The 18,919-nt window shown below is 36.4% G+C and overlaps 1 protein-coding gene across 1 annotated transcript in view; it reads left to right on the top strand.

Moving 5' to 3' along the window:
- LOC110461219 (copine-8-like) overlaps positions 1-18,607 on the top strand; it is a 31,757-nt gene extending 13,150 nt beyond the window's left edge. The window contains exons 4-21 of the mRNA XM_021514596.1: positions 333-436; positions 1,055-1,094; positions 3,432-3,505; positions 4,247-4,278; positions 4,622-4,650; positions 5,642-5,745; positions 6,277-6,381; positions 7,451-7,492; positions 7,942-8,017; positions 8,380-8,436; positions 9,453-9,514; positions 9,966-10,118; positions 11,960-12,035; positions 12,578-12,705; positions 13,018-13,120; positions 14,802-14,859; positions 15,608-15,681; positions 17,223-18,607. Of these exons, the coding sequence (XP_021370271.1) occupies positions 333-436; positions 1,055-1,094; positions 3,432-3,505; positions 4,247-4,278; positions 4,622-4,650; positions 5,642-5,745; positions 6,277-6,381; positions 7,451-7,492; positions 7,942-8,017; positions 8,380-8,436; positions 9,453-9,514; positions 9,966-10,118; positions 11,960-12,035; positions 12,578-12,705; positions 13,018-13,120; positions 14,802-14,859; positions 15,608-15,681; positions 17,223-17,423 (1,518 nt within the window). The 3' untranslated portion in view covers positions 17,424-18,607. The remainder of the gene's footprint in view (positions 1-332; positions 437-1,054; positions 1,095-3,431; positions 3,506-4,246; positions 4,279-4,621; positions 4,651-5,641; positions 5,746-6,276; positions 6,382-7,450; positions 7,493-7,941; positions 8,018-8,379; positions 8,437-9,452; positions 9,515-9,965; positions 10,119-11,959; positions 12,036-12,577; positions 12,706-13,017; positions 13,121-14,801; positions 14,860-15,607; positions 15,682-17,222) is intronic.
- Positions 18,608-18,919: the final 312 nt, after the last annotated feature.

The following is an 18,919-nucleotide window of genomic DNA, read 5'->3' as shown; positions in this document are numbered from 1 at the left end:
CTTTTGGTCAATCTTTTTTCACTAGGGGCTTATTTGTGGATAAATATGATACCACACTGAAGTCTGTACCCCAAAGGTAAAGGTCACAGCAAGGGTTAAAAGATCAAATCACTGCAGTATCTGTTCCAGCTGTAGCCTTTGCTTTGTGAAGCTTGTAAGGTGTCTGTCAAGATTCATGGTATCATACACACCTGTCTGTGGGGCTAAGTGTGGCACATATCATGTTACTCTCTAGTATACCTTTGTCAGCTCCTACTTTGTTTATTCTGTTTATTTAGACACCAAGTCTGTTTAAAAAGCATGTATTCATGAATTTTTCAATTATATTTCAGTTCGGAAGATCAGAAATCATATGGAACAACTTAAACCCCGATTTTGTGAAGAAGTTTGTAATGCATTATTACTTTGAACAAAGCCAAAAGCTGAAATTTGAAGTGTAAGTTGATAGAAAATACAACAAGTACACCATACAGAAAATGCATACACACCATTTTTCTAACTGAAAAATGATTTACTTTGAACATTGCAAAAGTAAACATTTAATAATATATAGGTGTATATAATTGTCAGGTTATCAAAAGTGCAAATAGTTAAAAATTGTTTCCTTTGAACAAAACCGAAAGTAGACATTTGAAATACAAAGTGATAAAATTTTAATAAAAATAAATACATGATGGTGATTTGATGGGATGGTTGTATTTTTATGGTGAAGATCTACTATTAGAAGAATGTTTGTTGATCAAAGCGTTAGGTTTGGTTGGTTATCAGATTATGTTACAATGGGCTTTATAAATCAAGATTTGCTTGAAAGTTTGGACTGTTACTGATAAAGAACAAAAAATATTGATGTGATAATCAAAGTACATTAAAAAATATAACAGCATGTACAGTGCAGTGTAATGTTGTTTTTTAAGTCTAAAAGTCAGAAATTTACTTATTAAAAATGTCCAACTTTTCTTTCGTTGTATGGTGGCATTTAATATTTAATTATTTTTTCAAAATTTTGTATCTTAAAATAATTCTATGATTATAGAAATTTTTTATTTTATTTCAGATATGATGTGGACTCTAAAAGTGCTGATTTGACAAAACATGTAAGTACATAACATGTCTATTATACGACTCAGCACTGAGTAGCATTGTTAGTACTGTTATAATTAAACTGGGGGCTAGTAGTTTAGCACTTTGTCTGTTCTGTCTCTCAGGCCATCGACATTGTGTTCAAAACATACCTACTTTAGATTGCCAAATGTTACCAGTACTTTGCAAACATTGTCATACAAACATTGTCATACAAACATTGTCAAACATTGTCATACAAACATATGTCATACAAACATTGTCATACAAACATATGTCATACAAATATTGTCATACAAACATGTCATACAAACATATATCATACAAACATATGTCATACAAACATTGTCATACAAACATATGTCATACAAACATATGTCATACAAACATTGTCATACAAACATGTCATACAAACATTGTCATACAAACATATGTCATACAAACATTGTCATACAAACATTGTCATACAAACACTGTCATACAAACATGTCATACAAACACTGTCATACAAACATGTCATACAAACATTGTCATACAAACATGTCATACAAACATGTCATACAAACATATGTCATACAAATATTGTCATACAAACATTTGTCATACAAACATATGTCATACAAACATTGTCATTCAAACATTGTCATACAAACATATGTCATACACACATTGTCATACAAACATATGTCATACCTCTAGACAGTGTGTTACCACCTTCATGTCAACATCACAATGAGGATTCAACGCTCATCTGACTGTTATTGTCATGTAATTTGTGCTCAGACCTTAAATTGTGGTTGGGTACATATATTTTGACGCCATGTTGTTCACATACATATTACCTCTAGTCTGTATTCCAGAAATTAGTGTCATTATATGTGTCAAAGGTCATTTACTTTTTATGCTTGTCTGAACAACAAGCTGCTGAAGGGTTAATTTTGTTTATTTTTCAAACTTTATAAATGACTAGAGAGTGTCGCATACCACTTTCAGGTTCATGCACTGAAGGTCAAGGTTACAGTAAGGGTCAAAAGTCAAATCATGCTAATGATTTCCCAAGCATTTATTTTGAACTGCTGAACACGTCTTGATGAGACTTAATAGAAAAGGTCAAACTTTTAAGGTAATATAATGCTTTTTTATGCAATACCATTAATAGCTGCACATTGATATTATTTTGATTGAACTTCATCCCTAGTTATGTCATGTCTAGACCTTGTGTCATGTAACAAACATGTATAATTAATGACATCTTTGAATTTCTTAATTATTTTTAGCCCACCATCATCTGATGGTGGGCTATTCAAATCCCCCTGCGTCCGTGGTCCGTCGTCCGTCCACCATCCGTCGTCCGTCCTTAAACAATTCTTGTTATCGCTATTTCTCAAGAAGTACAAGAGGGATCTTTCTCAAATTTTATATGTAGGTTCCCCTTGGTCCTAAGCTGTGTAGGCCTAGGGCAACTTTTGAGACTGATCGGATAAACAACATGGCCGACAGGCAGCCATCTTTGATTTTGATATTGAAAGTTTGTTATCGCTATTTCTCTGGAAGTATCAAAGGGATCTTTCTCAAATTTTATATGTAGGTTACCCTTGGTCCTAAGCTGTGTAGGCCTAGGGCAACTTTTGAGACAGATCGGATAAACAACATGGCCGACAGGCAGTCATCTTGAATTTTGATAGGGAAAGTTTGTTATCGCTATTTCTCAAGAAGTACCAGAGGGATCTTTCTCAAATTTTACATGTAGGTTTCCCTTGGTCCTTAGCTGTGCAGGGTAACTCTTGAGACTGATCGGATAAACAACATGGCCGACAGGCAGCCATCTTGGATTTTGATAGTGAAAGTTTGTTATCGCTATTTCTCGAGAAGTACGGGAGGGATCTTTCTCAAATTTTAAATGTAGGTTCCCCTTGATCCCTCGTTGTGCATGTTATATTTTGAGACTGATCATAAAAACAAAATGGAATAAAAGAAGAACTAAACAGATCTTTCTCTTATTGCAATGATCGATTCTATTTCTTTCACATTAAGTACTGTACTAGTAAATATGTGAAATGACAAACTCACTTTGAAGGTTGGATTTCATACACATCAGTATTAAGTTAAGATCAAAAGTTACCTCAAGGCGCATTTACTGTTAACATGACTCGATCAAACAGATTAGAGGCAAGAAGGGAAAAGATCGAACTGACAAAGAACTAATGAAGATGGTACAAAGGTGGGCGCCAAGATCCCTCTGGGATCTCTTGTGTATTAACAACTTACTATGTGTAGATTGAAAATCTGTAAGTTTAGTCTACATGCATCATCATAACATTGTATAAATAATAAATGAATTTGTTCTTCAGGACTTCCTTGGTGCAATGGAGTGCACGCTCGGCGAGATTGTGTCAGCTGGCACCAAGATGAGCAGACGACTCAAGTAAGTTTGATTTTCTCACCTGTCTGCTTGAAACATATTTGCCAGATGAGGATGAAGTCTTTTAAATAACATTTGCATTGTTTATAATCTGTGTATATATATTTGTTGTGGTAACTACATGGATTGGTCACTTGTGATCTATTACTTTGGATTGTTATTAAATATTAAATACATGTTTTACTAGGAAGGTAGTTCACATAACATAGGAGATAAAAGAAAAATTTAGAATGCTTTTGGTTACAACAAAACATACAATTTTCTGTACCTCCTTCCATGGGTTTACCTCCGGGTACTCTGGTTTCCTCCCACATTAAGACCCTCTATGCGCTTCCACCTGGGCCAACAAGAATGATTAATAAAAATTGGAAAAACTTATTTCATTATTGTTGTAAAATACTTACAGCTTATATATTTCTGGTTTGTCATTGGGTATACATTGTGTGTGAATTTGATGCTAGGTGTACTCTGTATGTCCGTTGGTTAACTCGGTTTATATAAACTATCTTTTAACAAATACATATGAAAGGGTAAGAAATAAGCTACATCTGTATGTGATTTACCTACAGTTTGTGTCACATTTTTTGTCATAATAATTAGTGGATCATCATCTATTTCCTGGAAAGGTTTTCATCAAGACCAGTAGGGAAGTTCTGGCCGCTGTACATGTGGATGCAGATCAAAGTTATATACTGACGTTGATTGATTCTGTTTTTGAGCTAATGACAGTGTTTTATATTACAGAGGCCCGAAAAAAGACAGCGGCAATATAATCGGTAAGTTTAACAGTTGTTGATAATAGTTAGTGTGTCAAATGTGAACTTCTTTACTAAATATAACAGATTTGGACTCCTCTTTTCCATAATCCATTAAGTGTAAAAAATATTAATGAGCACTATAAATGTGATGAAATATGGAGTATTTAAGTGTAACAACTGCGGACTACTTTAATGGACTAATTAAAGCGTTCACTGGGTTCCCTGCAGTCATCATTCTCACACTTTAAAATAAAGACTTCATGAAGAGATCTGTTACATTTTTATCATAAGACCCAAAAGTTATTCTTGAATTGAATAAAAATGTTGGTGTAATAACTGTTTTGACCTGCTTTGTTTCTAGTTGGTGCAGAAGAACAGAGTAGTTGTAAGGTAGGTAGGAAGCAGTGCTACTGGTAGTTTCAGGAGTAAACTGCAAATTTTTGAAATTAGGCATAAAATTGAAGTCATTTCAGTTGGGAATGAAAAGTCCACAGGAAAATCACTGTATTTCACCTTAGATCGATGTATGTAAGATTATACCTGTGTGTATGTGTGTACCTGTAAATTAAACCAGAATGTCCACAAAAGGCCATCCTCGATACTCCAGGGATTATGCTCACACACGCTCTCTGCACCCCTGGAACATGTCATAGCAAACTGGAAGGCACAAAGATAGCTGTTTGACTGGTCTCGGGTGAAAAAACCTGACCAATCGCTAGGCTGATACCTGTCCTTTGAAGATTACAGATCTAGAAGAGCAACAGCCGACTTAAAAGCCAGCCAAATTTTACTGTTACGCGACTGCGAGATTCTTTTGATGTACATTAACTTATCTTAACTAGTCTTCTTGTCTCATCAACAAGGAGGCGCACACTGAGCCTTTGATTTTGTCATGACATATTCCAGTCGTGCAGAGAGCCTAAGTGAGCATAACCCCTGGAGTATCAAAGATGAAAAAAAGGCATGCATTGCTAGTCAACTGTCATGTCAATGATATACATACCTAAGTTTTACAGAAATAGAAAAAGAGACAATGATACTTGTACATACAAGGATGGACATGTTGCAATAGTAACAGAGGGGGAGAAGATGATACATTGATAATAAATACTTCAGTGCTTGGCTATCCTATATAAGGTCCACCTCATACTGCATTGGTTAGACTATTATACAAACAAAATTCATGTATGTAGTACCAGTTATGAATTTTTATCAGTATATTTTCTGTATATAGATTAAATTATTACTCCTATATATAAAATCTGCATTAATAGATTTGACATGTTTCAGGAACAAGCACATCAATCGGTACATTCCCTGTATATAGATTCAATGATTACTCTTATATAAAATCTACATTGATAGATTTGACATGTTTCAGGAACAAGCACATTTTCAATTCCGTGCCCACAAGTTGGACAAAAAGGACTTTTTTGGAAAGTCCGACCCATTTCTCACATTCATGAGAGCCAATGAGGATGCCACGTAAGTAGAGTTTACACAAAGACAACACAACTGTATACATGGGATGTCTTTATACTTAAGCTTACAGTCCATGTAGATTTGAAAGTTATGTGCTTAACAAAGTTTTCCAAAAGTATTTATTATCATGAATGATTTCTTTTACATAAATTATCCAATTGATAATCTGATATGGTTTCTGAAGTAGGTTGATATATCCATATGCATATTTTGGTACACATATACCCTAAAAGTTACACTTACTCCAATGTTAATCAACTTTCTCAAATTTATTTTTTCAGAAATATTACCTATTGACCTGATATATATATAATATCATCTACATTATCAGCTTTTGGGGGCAAAAACACTGTCCATAATATATTTTGAAGCTATGAAATCTGAAAATGACTAGTTTTGAGTCTGTGGGGGACATGGAAAGGGAGATAGTATAATAATGATTGTACCCAGCGACTACCCAAATAATCCTTTATTCTGCAATGTGTCAGGTAGATAAAAAAAAAGCAGTAATTATACTCTTCATTTCTGTTACAGATACACAGTTGTACACAGAACAGAGGTAATAAAGAAAACCCTCAACCCCACCTGGCGGCCATTTATATTATCTGTAAGGTTACTGTGTAATGGAGACTATGACAGGTGAGCTTGTTTCCATGGAAATTCATGTACTATGATATGATAACAGTATCGATGATAACCAGAAATAGTAAAAAAAATCACAGTTATGACTGATATCCAACTGAGATGTCTGATTGCTAAGGATTTGATTGGAGATGTCATGATGTGTGTCATGTATGTGATATAGAAAACAGTAACCTGATCACCTGGTTAAAACAGTAACCTTATCACCTGGTTAAAACAGTAACCTGATCACCTGGTTAAAACAGTAACCTGATCACCTGGTTTAAACAGTAACCTGATCACCTGGTTTAAACAGTAACCTGATCAGCTGGTTAAAACAGTAACCCGATCACCTGGTTAAAACCGTAACCTGATCACCTGGCTAAAACAGTAACCTGATCTCCTGTTTAAAACAGTAACCTGATTACCTGGTTAAAACAGTAACCTTATCACCAGGTGATCAGGTTATTGTTTTAACCATGTGATCATGTTACTGTTTTAACCAGCTGATCAGGTTACTGTTTTACCCAGGTGATAAGGTTACTGTTTTAACCAGGAGATAAGGTTACTGTTTTAACCTGATCACCTGGTTTAAACAGTAACCTGATCAACTGGTTAAAACAGTAACATGATCACATGGTTAAAACAATAACCTGATCACCTGGTCAAAACAGTAACCTGATCAACTGGTTAAAACAGTAACATGATCACATGGTTAAAACAATAACCTGATCACCTGGTTATAACAGTAACCTGATCACCTGGCTAAAACAGTAACTTGATCACCTGGTTAAAACAGTAACCTGATCACCTGGTTTTGTAGATATATATGGTTTCTTGATGTCTTACCTCTCATTTTGGTCTCAAGGTCTTTTAGTTGTCTTTTCATGTCGTCTTTGAATTCCAAATTCTCTCATTGTGAGCTGACATAGTGGTGATACAGCTGTCAAACTTCAATAAGATATTGTGATATGTTTTAGCACCTAAGGAAGTTCTTGTACATGTGTATCACTGCAAGTTTATCTGCCTTGAGCAATATATATGTACTTTGTAGTTTGCATTGAAACTCCACTGCTTGATTTTACAGGAGTATAAAGATACAATGTCATGATTGGGATGCAGACGGAGGGTAGGTACCAGATGCTTCAAATACAGTCTGTATAACTAGAGAATTATTATGGCCCCTGTGTTTGAATATGTTTCACTGTAAATGTTACATATTGTACAGTACACTGGATACCATTTAATGTCACATTGGTTAATATCATGTTTCTCTTAATGTCACATTTAATTATGGCAATGACTCATGACATTAAGAGAAATATGCTGTGCAGCGTTTTACCTGGCTATATATGGGCCTAATAGTACTTGGACATAATGTAAAGTATAACTTACCAGCCATGATTTCATTGGTATATGCAATGAATCTATTTGATAAATATAAATGACTTCATTGATTTTTATACTTTACAATGTCTATGTTTACAGCCACGACTTCATTGGTGTATGGAATGAATCTATTTGATAAATAGAAATGACTTCATTGATTTTTATACTTTACAATGTCTATGTTTACAGCCATGACTTCATTGGTGAATTCACAACAACACTTAGAGAATTGAGTCGAGGTCCAAATGAAAGGAATGTGTTTGAGGTAAATATACAGTTTCTTTTCATTTGTCCATAAGCACTTAAGCCTTTTGTTTAACCCTTCACCCCTATGCAGCTTTAATAAACTCTACCATGCATTGATCTGGATAAGTCCATTATGGTTTCCAGTGGTGAATGGGTTAAGATGTTAACTGTATAATACAACAGGGTTTGGTTGTATCTGCCATCATAGATAATTGATTCACTTTTTGAGTGTTCAGGAAAAGTATTTTCCAATTATGATCAGTTTATCATTAACAAAATTTTATACTAATCTGTCATATACAAAAAAAATTCATTGTACTTAAATGTCTCTATATTTATCACATTCAAACTCATTATATGTTTATAACTTATTTATTTTAGTGCATCAGTGAAAAGAAAAGGAAGAAAAAAGGCTCCAAATATCAGAATTCAGGGACAGTAAGTATTTGGTAGTACAGTAAAACCCTGTTATACCGCCACCATTTGTCAGGAGAAATGTTGGCATTATCAGGGGGTTTGGCGATAAATTGAGGGAAATGTATAAAAGAATTCTTAACAAGAAAAGAGAAAAAAGCGACCTTGAAATAGGTTGGCAGTAAGTGCGATGGCAATTTAAATGAGGGGCATTATATCAAGGTTTTACTGTAATTTGATTCTAGTAAATTAGGTAGAGCCTCCATGTCTGTGATTTCTCTCAGAAAGTTTTACTCATATTAATATCCGCAACACATTCAATGACTGTGCACAATAATCAGATCCACGCTAACCCAAGGAGGCAAATACATTGACATACCCTGCCTCAAGCACACATACACACAAGCACACCTACACACAAGCACACATACACACAAGCACACATACACACAAGCACACGTACACACAAGCACACATACACACAAGCACACCTACACACAAGCACACATACAGAAAATAAATGGAGGCACATCCTTATATCCTTAACTGTTCATAGGGCGTTAAAAACAATGAAATCGAACCAATCCAAATAAAACAAATAATGGATTTCTCTTTACAATTTAAATTGATAATGTATAAGTCAATTTAATTAATGCTAAGTTTGTCTTGAACACAAAAGGTAATTGAAAACTTGTTTTGCGAGCCTTCGAAAATGACTGTTTCCTTTGTCAAGCAAAGAGCAAAATAAACAGTCTTTGCTTGACATGAACAGACATTTTCGAAAGCTTTTCAATTATATATATTTTTTCAATTACAAGGTACTGTTTGAGTTAAAAAAAACTTAGCATTTACGGATGAATCTCATTCTGAATATTTTTAACAGATATTAGGTATAAGTTTTATTACTAAATTTAGAACATTAAAAATCATGATAGAGTACACAAATAAAATTGGAACATTACTAACAATTTTGAAGTTCTGAAAGAAACCAGAAAAAGTATAATGTCATGATATGCGCATCTTTATGTTTTTTTGTACAGGTTGAGCTGATGAGCTGTAAAATAGAAAAAATCTACACATTTCTGGATTATGTTCGTGGAGGGTAAGTAGACATTGAGTTGGTAACTTGTCTTTGTCAGTAGATGTGTGGATACGGCTCCGGCCCTACAGGGTTTGCACCTGATCATAATCATTTTATTTTGATAAAAATGATATTCAGTATTGATTTTGATTTATTCAGTTGTAACACTATACCAATGGTACCATTAGTTTCAAGATATATCATCTCAGAAGTGAGAGTACCAAATATTTTAGTTGTACGGTATTTTAATATTTTCAAATCGAAAAAAAATAGAAACATATTGCAATAGGATTAAATCATCAGAATGAAAAAAAATGTGAGATAATAAGTTTTAGAAAATTACTCTTCTTGCAGACTTCAAAATCGTTGTGTTTACAAAAACTCATTTATGAATGTTTCATAATAATTAAATTCATAAGAAAATTTATGTAATATAATAGAGCTTATAATAATGGTCAGTACTTTTTTTCAGAACCCAGTTACACTGTACCTTTGCCGTAGACTTTACAGCATCAAATGGAGATCCGAAAACACCCTCCTCCCTACACTACATGAACCCATATAAACCAAACCCCTACGCCACCGCCCTACGGTCTGTGGGCAATATCATACAGGACTATGACACGTAAGTTGTACAAATCTCTCTACAAACCTGTTCCTGAGATCTGTGGGCAATATCATACAGGACTATGACACGTAAAATGTACAAATCTCCCTACAAACCTGTCCCTGAGATCTGTGGGCAATATCATACAGGACTATGACACGTAAGTTGTCTAATCTCTCTACAAACCTGTCCCTGAGATCTGTGGGCACTATCATACAGGACTATGACACGTAAGATGTACAAATCTCTCTACAAACCTGTCCCTGAGATCTGTGGACACCATCATACAGGACTATGACATGTAAGTTGTACAAATCTATATACAAACTTAACCCTGAGATCTGTGGACACCATTATGCAGGACTATGACATGGGAGTTGTACAAATCTCTATACAAACTTAACCCTGAGATCTGTGGACACCATTATGCAGGACTATGACATGGGAGTTGTACAAATCTCTCTACAAACTTAACCCTGAGATCTGTGGACACCATCATACAGGACTATGACACGTAAGTTGTACAAATCTATATACAAACTTAACCCTGAGATCTGTGGACACCATTATGCAGGACTATGACATGGAAGTTGTACAAATCTATATACAAACTTAACCCTGAGATCTGTGGACACCATCATACAGGACTATGACATGTAAGTTGTACAAATCTATATACAAACTTAACCCTGAGATCTGTGGACATCATTATGCAGGACTATGACATGTAAGTTGTACAAATCTATATACAAACTTAACCCTTAGATCTGTGGACACCATTATGCAGGACTATGACACGTAAGTTGTACAAATCTCTCTACAAACTTAACCCTGAGATCTGTGGACACTATCATACAGGACTATGACATGTAAGTTGTACAAATCTCTCTACAAACTTAACCCTGAGATCTGTGGACACTATCATACAGGACTATGACATGTAAGTTGTACAAATCTCTCTACAAACTTAACCCTGAGATCTGTGGACACTATTATGCAGGACTATGACATGTAAGTTGTACAAATCTATTTACAAACTTAACCCTGAGATCTGTGGACACCATTATGCAGGACTATGACACGTAAGTTGTACAAATCTCTACACAAACTTATCTGTGGACACTTTTATGCAGGAGCACGACAAATAAATTGAATATTGTATTGATCACTCTACAAACTTAACCCCTGTGCCACTCTCCTGAGATCTGTGGGCTCCAAAGGACTTCGTAACTGTGCGATACCTGTTAGTCATTTGGACTAGTGTGTTTTTTCACACCCTCTAGATCTCTGTTTTTGATACTGACGGGGTTTTACTGTACTACCAAATACTTACGGTCCCTGAATTCAGATATTTAGAGCCTTTCTTCCTTTTCTTTTCACTGATGCACTAAAGTAAAAGTTATACATATATAATGAGTATGAATGTGATAAATACGGAGCTCTCCGCATTTACTGAGGGCAGGACAAGTAAAACAACCTAGGACTGGTTGATTATTTTTTAAACTTTTCCTTCAGACTAAGTAAGGAAAATGGTAAATGTCTAACTATGTTAAACCATATTATAGTTAGTCTCGTTAAATCTCTATAATTATGTTCCATTAAATTCATCATATCACAAAAAAGTTTTTATATTCTGCTTCAATAAATTTCATTATTAATTGGACTGGGAAATTTTATATAGGTGTGTGTGGTTTCTATATGTCACTCAAGCCTTATCAATCTTTATCCTCAAATAAAGTCTGAACTATGGGGATACTTGAAATAAGAAAGGGAAGGTTGGTCTCCTAACACACTAATGTTGAGACAACTACATAAGTGTTTACAGAATTAACAAGACATGAGTATGGATGTATTTACAGGGACAAACTGTTCCCGGCCCTTGGATTTGGTGCTCGACTTCCTCCAGATGGCGTTGTTTCTCATGAATTTGCATTGGTAAGTACATTTGGTATTCTTTAAAAACACAATTTCAATTTCCATGCTTGATTGAATAAAGTATTTAGCGTTTTCCACCTGCGAAATTTAATTAGAATAGAATGCTTTCCTACAATACCTGATTGTACGACCAACCCTGTAACAGTCCTATGTGTATTGAAGACACAAAAAACACCCCAACTTTTATCTACTTGGCACATAGCCACAGAGCACTGTCATGATGTCTGTTAATGTGCTAGGTAGACTTATTAGGTATCGGAGGGCAGGTAAGACATCAGACGGTCACGAGGCATCTAAACTATTCATTGGTATATTTCCTTGATTAATCTATTTACTGATTGAAATACCTAAACTAATCTATGTTTTAATAAATACTAATTGGAACATAATATCTTATCTCGGAATCCAAATGTTTAGTCTCTTTGGAATTTGACTGATTCAATGTGATATGTAGATGTGCAGTAGTGACTTAAAAAGTTTCTAAGGCCAAAGTTAAGGTCACTGTTACTTATTTCTATGTTTATAAATTGTCATTACTTCAGAACGGTAACCCCACGAACCCCTACTGTCAGGGTATAGATGGTGTACTGGATTCCTACAACAAAGCTCTGTACTCTGTTCAACTCTATGGTCCAACAAATTTTGCTCCCGTTGTTAACCATGTGTCAAAGTAAGTAGATAAAAAAAATCTAATATTAAAAATACTAAAGTATGACCCCTACTCGTAGTCATAAATTAACTGCTTTGGTAAGATCATATTTTTGCCAATGTAGTATACAATGAACATACTTTTCAACTAATTTTCTTTCTTAACTCCCAATAAACTGAAGTTTTAATACTATGACGAGAACAGTAACTCAATAGATCAGCGTCCTCTTTTCTTTTTTAACGATGAATTTTAAATATGGTCCTAGGATGTGCACTGAGCTGAACAGAGTATAAAGTTGCTGATAACCTAACCATAAGTTATTTAATATCATAGGTTTGCCATGGCCAAGCGTGACGGGAATGACTACTTTATCCTGCTCATCATCACAGATGGGATCATCACGGACATGCCTCAGACATGTGAGGCCATTGTCAGTGTAAGTAACTCACTTAACAGGTAATCTCAGTGAGGCCATCTTTTTACAGATATTGTCAAGGAGGCCATCACTTTACAGGTAATCTCAGTGAGGCCATCACTTTACCGGTAGTCTCAAGAGACCATCACTTTACAGGTAGTCTCAGTGAGGCCATCCCTTTACAGGTAGTCTCAGTGAGGCAATCACTTTACAGGTAATCTCAGTGAGGCCATCACTTTACCGGTAGTCTCAAGAGACCATCACTTTACAGGTAGTCTCAGTGAGGCCATCATTTACAGGGAGTCTCAGTTAGGCCATCACTTTACAGGTAGTCTGAGTGAGGCAATCTCTTTACAGGTAATCTCAGTGAGGCCATCACTTTACCGGTAGTCTCAAGAGACCATCACTTTACAGGTAGTCTCAGTGAGGCCGTCACTTTACAGGTAGTCTCAGTGTGGCCATCACTTACAGGTAGTCTCAGTGTGGCCATCACTTACAGGTAGTCTCAGTGTGGCCATCACTTACAGGTAGTCTCAGTGAGGCGATCACTTTACAGGTAGTCTCAGTGAGAACATCACTTTACAGGTAATCTCAGTGAGGCCATCACTTTACCGGTAGTCTCAAGAGACACTCACTTTACAGGTAGTCTCAGTGAGGCCATCATTTACAGGTAGTCTCAGTGAGGCCATCACTTTGCCGGTAGTCTCAAGAGACCATCACTTTACAGGGAGTCTCAGTGAGGCCATCACTTTACCGGTAGTCTCAAGAGACACTCACTTTACAGGTAGTCTCAGTGAGGCCATCATTTACAGGTAGTCTCAGTGAGGCCATCACTTTACCGGTAGTCTCAAGAGGCCATCACTTTACAGGTAGTCTCAGTGAGGCCATCACTTTACCAGCAGTCTCAGTGAGGCCATCACTTTACAGGTAGTCTCAGTGAGACCATCACTTTACAGGTAGTCTCAGTGTAGCCATCACTTTACATGTAGTCTCAGTGAGGCCATCACTTTACAGGTAGTCTCAGTGTGGCCATCACTTTACAGGTAGTCTCAGTGTAGCCATCACTTTACAGGGAGTCTCAGTGAGGCCGTCACTTTACAGGTAGTCTCAGTGAGGCGATCCCTTTACAGGTAGTCTCAGTGAGGCCATCACTTTACAGGTAGTCTCAGTGTAGCCATCACTTTACAGGTAGTCTCAGTGTAGCCATCATTTACAGGTAGTCTCAGTGTGGCCATCACTTACAGGTAGTCTCAGTGTGGCTATCACTTACAGGTAGTCTCAGTGTAGCCATCACTTACAGGTAGTCTCAGTGTGGCCATCACTTACAGGTAGTCTCAGTGAGGCGATCACTTTACAGGTAGTCTCAGTGAGAACATCACTTTACAGGTAATCTCAGTGAGGCCATCACTTTACAGGTAGTCTCAGTGTAGCCATCACTTACAGGTAGTCTCAGTGTGGCCATCCCTTTACAGGTAGTCTCAGTGAGGCCATCACTTTACAGGTAGTCTCAATGAGGCCAGACTAAATCAACTCAAATCAGTTTAATTTCACCAGCAGAATTTCCATTACACTGTCAATTTGAGGTAGGAGCTCTATAGCACACTCAAGTCAGGATAGAAATTTAATTTCACTCTTTAAGTTCAATTGTGCCATGTTTTAGTAAGTATCAGTATTTAATTATTGTCTGTTTTACATCTTTTAGGCAGCCAGTCTTCCGATGTCCATCATCATTATAGGGGTGGGAGATGCAGATTTTGAAGGTAAGTCTATTAAAGACAGCTTTTTCTCACTTACCTCACAGGGTGATCCCGTTTTTGCTAGGGAAAAGACAACTCTATCTTACACAGGGTTGGGAAAGAAAGCCGACACACTCTTTGACGTCATAATAATGGATTGTCGATGTGACGTCATTTTATTGTTTCCGTGATGTCATACAATTGTTGTGAATGGGGAATCATCCGTCTCAACCCTAGGGCTTTGGGGTTCGCCAGAAGAATAAGATTGATGTTTATTTCAACTGGAATTTGTTTAGTTGTATGTATGTGAGAAAAATAATCACAGCCAAAACTCGTGTAAGAGTTTGGCTGACCAGCCAAACTCTTACACTCAGGTTGAGATATCCCTGTCCACGGAACAGACCCATATAAGATTCTATTAATCTGCAAAACATTTGGAACATTAATATCTGTAAAAAGTGTTTTCCTAATCTGCTGTTGTAAGGTAGTTGTATGGATCTTTATGTCAGTGCTAGAGTTTTACAGGAACAAATATAAACAAAAAGACTAAACATGTTGTCACAGGTTTACACTTAACCCCATTCTACTGCTTCGTTAGTTATGGAATAGGATACATTACAGTAAAGTCACAATGTGAATATTGGCCTGAAGTTTCTAAAAATAGAAACACAGAGTCAATGTCGCAAATACTAACCTCTTCATGATTATAAACAACATCATCTAATGTTGTGTGTTACTAATCCTTAGTTATGCCTAATTGTTTGTTGTGTAGCTATGGAAGTATTGGATGGTGATGATGTCAGGCTGACGTCGCGGGGAAAGGCAGCGGAGAGAGATATCGTACAGGTAACTATTACACCACAGGGAGGAATAGTATCAGGAAGGCAGTCATGTAAAATGAGGAGTAAATGAAGGTGGTTTGAAAACACTCACAGATATATCCCTGTGTAGAATTAACATGATCTGTATTCCTCCAGATATTATAACCTACAAGTTATTAATCCAATAGTAACAGTGAGATCCCGATGTCCAGTTTGGCCATTCTGATGGTGATTGATTCTTTATCTATAGATGTCCAGTTTGACCACTCTGATGGTGCTCGATTCTTTGTCCATAGATGTCCAGTTTGACCACTCTGATGGTGCTCGATTCTTTATCTATATATGTCCAGTTTGACCACTCAGATGGTGCTCGATTTTTTGTCTATAGATGTCCAGTTTGACCATTCTGATGGCGCTCGATTCTTTGTCTATAGATGTCCAGTTTGACCATTCTGATGGTGCTCGATTCTTTGTCTGTAGGTGTCCAGTTTGACCACTATGATGGTGCTCGATTCTTTATCTATAATTGTCCAGTTTGACCACTCTGATGGTGCTCGAATCTTTGTCTATAGATGTCCAGTTTGACCATTCTGATGGTGCTCGATTCTTTGTCTGTAGGTGTCCAGTTTGACCACTATGATGGTGCTCGATTCTTTGTCTATAATTGTCCAGTTTGACCACTCTGATGGTGCTCGATTCTTTGTCTATTGAGGTCAAGTTTGACCATTCTGATGGTGCTTTATTCTTTGTCTATAGATGTCCAGTTTGACCACTCTGATGGTGCTCGATTCTTTGTTTATAGAGGTCCAGTTTGACCATTCTGATGGTGCTTTATTCTTTGTCTATAGATGTCCAGTTTGACCACTCTGATGGTACTCGATTCTTTGTCTATAGATGTCCAGTTTGACCATTCTGATGGTACTTTATTCTTTGTACATAGATGTCCAGTTTGACCACTCTGATGGTGCTCGATTCTTTGCCTATAGATGTCCAGTTTGACCATTCTGATGGTGCTCGATTCTTTGTCTATAGATGTCCAGTTTGACCATTCTGATGGTCCGGGATTCTTTGTCTATAGATGTCCAGTTTGACCATTCTGATGGTCCTCGATTCTTTGTCTATAGATGTCCAGTTTGACCATTCTGATGGTCCTCGATTCTTTGTCTATAGATGTCCAGTTTGACCATTCTGATGGTGCTCGATTCTTTGTCTATAGATGTCCAGTTTGACTATTCTGATGGTGCTTGATTCTTTGTCTATACTTTATTGATTGGATACAGTTTTACACCTATCTTCTCAGCTCTGTTAATCTTTCTTGGTACAATTCTAAACACCATTCCTTCTGTAACATCCTTAGCCCATGAAGGGCCAAGTCAAAAGTGATATTGACTAGTTTTGCATTGAATAAAACATCTCCTCTCAATTCAACCTAATTGTGATTGTTGTGGTAGCATTATAAGCATCTTAGGATCTATATAATTTTTACAAAACAAAAGTAGCTTACCCTCCTGGAGGTTGAGTGACTCTAGAGTGTTGTCTGTTTTAATGAAATTCCCTCATTTTCAGTTTGTACCTTTGCGTAATTTCCTGGGGCGTTCCGGAGACAACCCTGCTGCAATACAGGCCAGACTAGCCAAGGAAGTGCTGGAAGAAATTCCAGACCAGTTCCTGTCCTACATGAAGTCTCGAAATGTCAAACCCAAGCCACCCATGATGCGTCAGCTCTCCATCTCTTCCGTGACAGCACTTCCTCCGTCAGAGCAGTGATATTGACCACACGAAATCCTGTGAGAGTGGCTTCATCACATTATGCTGCCAGCAGTACTATTAGAGATGATGAGATAGCCACATGTATGGGTCTGTGACATTTCCGTGTCATTTAACAGTTTACCCTGTAACATTAGAAACAGTGAAGTACCACCCTGTTAAATGTTTTACTAAGCTATATCCAGCAACATGTCGGCTGACTATGGTAGAAAGATTTAATAATAATTAATTATGAATGATATGTAGCATTTCATAGTGATTTGAAACCTTATATATATTCCTTTCATACCCTATAAGAATAATTTTTACATATTATTCACTTTATACCAAAATAGTCATCATTTTCAATTGAAACAATCTTTCCATGAGTGTTTGACATAGAATATTCTCTTTTATCTACCTTTGTCTTTCTACCTCAGATAACTTTTACATACTGTGGTTACTGCTCAAAAGCTACATTACGTCTCTAATGTTTTTTTCTAATTTTGTATCCTCTTGTTTATAGTCATGGATAAAACAAATTAGTAACTCCAAATAACGAATAGCTTGATTTACATTTAACTAGCCAATGTAAAATACTGATTAGTGTACATTTGTACGGTATCAACTTACAACTAAATTGTTGTGATTATCCAAATATGCATAGCATTAACTAAAAACCAAATCCTTATAATTTTGTCGGTTTTATCTCCTGAAATTTGCTAAAACTTGCCAGTAAAACTGATTCTCGTAGAAGTTTTGTTCATTTCCGCACACATATCGAGGTACAAAAGGGGATGATATGCTAAAACAAGCTTTAGTAACACTGCTGCCAAACTTATTGTGTTGAATATAAAGTGTCTAAGAGTAATTTCGTGAAATAAGATGGATTGCTACATGTACTAATATTTGATACAGAGACTTGCCAATATAAAGTGTATACATAAATTATTTTCCTATATTAGGCATTAGTCCTACACGCATTTCTTCATTAGATGTGGCCACATTTTGTAGCTAGAAGATAGATCTGTTTGTGCCTCCAAACTGTTTTGAATGTGATATTTTATAATTTATGTCGAAAATGAATGGGAGTTAGGGAGGGGGAGGGGGGGGTCCACATTACCTCCCTTGATCAAAATGCTAGGGTACATTCAAGTATCCGGTTGAAATGGTTGAACAGGTTGAACCTGTAAAGAAAACGACAGGTACAGATCTGGACCGAGGCTGACCTCAGGAAAATTTGGTATGTGTAGATTGAGGGGTCCAGACGTACCTGACCGAAAATAAAATGCGGATGAAAGAAGCGCATATTATTGTTGATACGTTGTTTTTTTATTCTCCGAAACTGTGCATTTTTAGCTCTGCTTATAGAACGGTCCAAGTGCATTTGTTTATCGTGGGAAATTTTTGCGCCACATGTACCGTTTCAACAGGGATACGCGAATGTAGCCCTATTCTCTTGATTTCAAGAGCGACTAGTATTTAGTCATTTTCCTAAGATCAACGAAATAATTTCT

The sequence above is a fragment of the Mizuhopecten yessoensis genome, unplaced genomic scaffold (genome assembly GCF_002113885.1).
Source record: "Mizuhopecten yessoensis strain PY_sf001 unplaced genomic scaffold, ASM211388v2 scaffold10591, whole genome shotgun sequence".
In the NCBI taxonomy this organism is placed as follows: Eukaryota; Metazoa; Mollusca; class Bivalvia; order Pectinida; family Pectinidae; genus Mizuhopecten; species Mizuhopecten yessoensis.
Note: the sequence above shows the minus strand (reverse complement) of the source record. Positions and strands in the feature narration are given on the sequence as shown.